A 4,078-nucleotide genomic window follows, 5' to 3' on the forward strand; every position below is an offset into this window, starting at 1 on the left:
CCAAACACTTGGGGCCATCCTGGAGAGGAGCTGAAGGTAGACAAGCTTGGTGCACAAAGAGACTGAGTTCAGGAGCAGGTGCTTGGTGACACTGTTCTGCCTTGCCCTGCCCTGTGCACTGGGTGCCAACCCCAGTACCTCCAGCTTGCGGGTGTCTCTAACTCTCTAGCCTACAGCCCCTCCAGCCAAGAAGAAAGGCCAAGTCAGGGCTCAACCTCAGTTTATTATTGAGTCCCTCCCGATGTAAGACACCACCACCATCTGTTCTTTCCAGGATGCTCCAGCCTGCTCTGGACGGGCTGAAGCAGGGAGAGCAGAGGGTCCCTCTGCAGAGGCTCCCTCTGTCCTGGGGGCCTGATTACGGGCAGCAGTCCCTGCCCCAAGATGGCCGCCACCTCAGCATCTCCTTCTGCAGTCACCCACGCAGAGGAGACTGATGCCTGACTGGACTGTGCAGCACAGGACAGAAGACACCCAGCCCAGCTGCCCACCACCCTCATGCCCTAGGAAGGGCTGGACCGCTTGTCCGTGAAGAAGCTCTTGAGCAGCAGGACTTGGCCCAGGCTGACCAGCAGAAGTGCTACTGTTTCGCCCACAGACCAGGAGCTCACGCGGCTGTTGAGGTCTTCGGCCCGCGCTCGGTCCTGGGCCTCCCGCAGCCGGTAGTGCGTCTGTGAGTCGATGATTGACTTCAGTGCCTCATGGATGGTGACACAGGCCGACTCCATCTGAGGGAGGAGGTAGGAGCAGCAGTGGTCATATGGGAGAGTGGACCTCCTAGCATAGTCTGTGAAAAGTACAGCAGGGAGGGCATCTGCCTTGGATGCCACTGACCCGGGTTTGATCCCTGGAACAGGGTTCCCCATGAGTGCAGAGCCAGGAGGAATGCCTGAGTGTCACCAGGTGTGGCCCAAAAAAACCACACACAAAAAAAAAGGCACTGCAGAGCTGAAATGCTCCACTCTGGTAGCCAACAGAGGGGTCAGCGTCCCCCTCTGCAGCACCTGTCTCAGCTCAGAGGGGTGCCGAACAGGACAGGGCTGCAGCTCACAGACTCCAGGGAGTGTGCCCTCCTGGGGTGACATGGTCTTGAGGTGACGTGGCTGTTGGAAACTCAGATATGCTCTAGGACAAACAGCCAGAGTGTCACTCCTGTCCTACAGGAGGGACTCAGTGGATATCAGGCGCTTCCAGGCCACACCTCCCAGTATGACACCCCCCACTTCTCCAAGGCTGTTCGTTGCTGAGACCCAATGGCAGGTCCAGCTCATGGTGACACTGACCTGCGTGAGAGCAGTGACCCGGCTGCCCATGTCCGGGAGGATGGGGGGCTCGTCCCCCACCTGGAAGTCGAAGTAGACGGTCTTGTGTGAGAAGGTGGAGAACTCGTTGCTGAAGCAGAACTGGTGGACGCCGGCCAGCTCGGCGCGATGTGTGAAGCTGTCGTACTGCTTCTTGGTGCCGTGATACAGGCTGCGCCCCTGGGGGTCCTCCACCGAGCAGTCCACGTCGTAGTGGCCACCTGCGATCACCTGAGCCAAAACACAGGCCTCTGTAGAGCCCCCAGCAGCTCCCACCCCGTTCCAGACTAGACACGACCCCTTTCACTCTACAGCACCAAGATGCAGGGGGGCCTGGTTCCCATCCCTGGCTAACCAGGTCCTGAAATTAAATTTCCTTCCATCCTGGGTCCCCTCAGCTCACCTCTCCAGTCCCTTTGGGTCCCCTCTCTGTCCCCTTCTGGGTTCCAGGACCTCTCCAGTCCCTCTGGGGTCCTATCACCCACTCCACCCTAAGGTCCCATCACTCCCCCATCACCCCCACTTCCCAAGACACATCATCTCTCCAGTCTCTCCTGGGTCCCAATCATTCCCCATCCCCTCCCAGGTCCCACCATTCTCTCCCTGCCGGCGTTCCATCATTTCTCCAGCCCCTCCTGATTCCCAGTACTCAGGCCAAGCCGTTGCACCTGGTAGTCGAGGGAAAAGCGCTCCCCGAGTGCCACGTCCTCGAAGAAGCATTGCTTGGCACTGTCCTGCAGCTCGAAGGTGAGCTCGGCGGCCCAGAGCCGCTCGGCCCGGAGCAGCAGCAACAGCAGCAGCACCAGTGACAGCAACGCGCAAGTCTTATGGCCCATGACGCCCCCTGTACGGGGGCAGCTTCGGCTAGACGCGGGCCTGGGAGGTGCACGAACACAGCCCAGTGCGCAGGCGCACGCTTCTCCACCAGAATACAGAGTACGCACGCGCCGGAGTTGCCGGAAAAGTGAACCCAGTGCGCAGGCGCATGCTCTCCCCAAACCCCCGCCTAGTTGACACCGGTGCTCAGCTTCACGCTTTTCTTTTCGGGACGGTGAACCTAGTGCGCAGGCGCCCGGTCTGTCCGCTGGAGACCCAATGCGCAGGCGCTCGTTCCTTCCTAGCGGTCCCAATGCTTAGGCGCACGCTTTTTTTTTTTTTTTTTTTTTTTTTTTAAGACTATAGAAGCTACTGCGCAGGTGCAGGCTCGGGCTCCTCCGGCGGGAGGCCTAGTGCGCATGTGCAGCATCTGCACCATTGCCTTAGGGCCTTCTTTATGCACATCCTTGCCACTGTCTTTCTCCCTTTCTCCCCCGTCGCGTCTGGTACTACAAAGGTGTCAGGTGATTCCAGGAGACGCCTGCAAAACCGCCTGCATCTCTACACCTCCTAGATAAGCGACAGTGGCGAGACAGGGCTGGGAAGGCTAAAACCAAAACTTTTTGGCTCGGTGCTGCCTGGGTCTGTGGCGGTGGCTGGGGATCCAACCCAGGGCCTCACATATCAGTCATGCCAGGCCAACTTCTACTGGACTTCTTGAGCTGCCAGGGGCCCGAGGAGGGGAATTAAAATCTTTTCTGCACACCAGAGGGTACTCAAAGCCTTCGTTTAAGCAGGGCAGGGCAACTGCTTGCTTCTACTTGCTTGAAGGAGCTATGAAGTCAGGTGGAAATGTTAGCCCAGAGTTCAGGAGTGGAAGAAACACTCTAGGTTCCCAAGAGGAGTGAATAGGCCTGGTGGGATGGGCCCCCAAATGTTCAAGCTGCTCCCTTAACTGGTCCCTACGATTCCATCCTGAAATCCACGCCCACACCACCCTTTACCGTACAGCCTCTGCATCTTATCACATTGAACATTCAGGTTTGGGGAAAGCCCTCACGAGAAGAATCAGGACACCTTTATGTTGTTTTGTTTTGGGGCCACACCTGGAGGTGTTCAGGGGTTCCTCAGGAATCACTCCTGACGGTGCTCAAAAGACCCTATGGGATTCTGGGGATTGAACCTGGATCAACCATGTGCAAGGAAACCGCCCTCCCTGATGTGCTATCGTTCCAGCCCCAGAATTGAGATACCTTTAATTTCTTTTTTTTAAATAATATCTTTATTTAAACATCATGATTACAAACATGTTTGTAGTTGGGTTTCAGTTATTAAAAAGAACACCTCCTTCACCAGTGCAACCTTCCCACCAACAATGTCTCCCCTGCCCCACCCCCACCTGTATTTGAGGCAGGCACTCTACTTCTCTCACTCATTAAGATTGTTGTGATAGTTGTTAGTGTAGTTATTTCCCTAAATGCACTCAGCATTCTTTGTGGTAAGCTTCGTATTGTGAGCCGGTCCTTCCAGCCCTCATCTCTATTGTCTCTGGGCATTATTTCAATAATGTCTTATTTTTCTTAAATTTAATAGATGAGTGAGACTATTCTGTATCTATCTCTCTCCCTCTGTCGTATTTCACTCAGCATCATAGTTTCCATGCCCATCCATATATAGGAAAATTTCATGACTTTATTTTTCCTGATGGCTGCATAGTATTCCATTGTGACACCTTTTATTTATGAGCATTTATTTGCATTTGAGTTCTGATTCTTTTTTAGGGAGAGGGCATGTCTTGGACCACACCTGGCAATGCTCAGGGCTCACTTGTGTTCCTGACTCTGTGCTCAGGAACATACTGGCAATAATCAGGGGATGTTATGGGATGCCACGGCTCAAACTCAGGATGGCCACATACCAGACACACACCCTCCTGCTGTACAATCACTCCAGCCCTCTGT

General features: G+C 54.9%; 1 protein-coding gene across 1 annotated transcript; it reads right to left on the minus strand.

Moving 5' to 3' along the window:
- Positions 1 to 206: 206 nt before the first annotated feature.
- Positions 207 to 2,329, minus strand: TMED3 (transmembrane p24 trafficking protein 3). Its single transcript, XM_049783676.1, has 3 exons — positions 1,970 to 2,329; positions 1,284 to 1,532; positions 207 to 728 (listed from the first exon to the last, which is right to left on the minus strand). The coding sequence occupies exons 1-3, from the start codon at positions 2,135 to 2,137 to the stop codon at positions 504 to 506; spliced, it is 642 nt and encodes a 213-aa protein (XP_049639633.1). The 5' UTR covers positions 2,138 to 2,329; the 3' UTR covers positions 207 to 503.
- Between the last annotated feature and the right edge of the window lie 1,749 nt (positions 2,330 to 4,078).

Source organism: Suncus etruscus, chromosome 11 (genome assembly GCF_024139225.1).
Source record: "Suncus etruscus isolate mSunEtr1 chromosome 11, mSunEtr1.pri.cur, whole genome shotgun sequence".
Lineage (NCBI taxonomy): Eukaryota > Metazoa > Chordata > Mammalia > Eulipotyphla > Soricidae > Suncus > Suncus etruscus.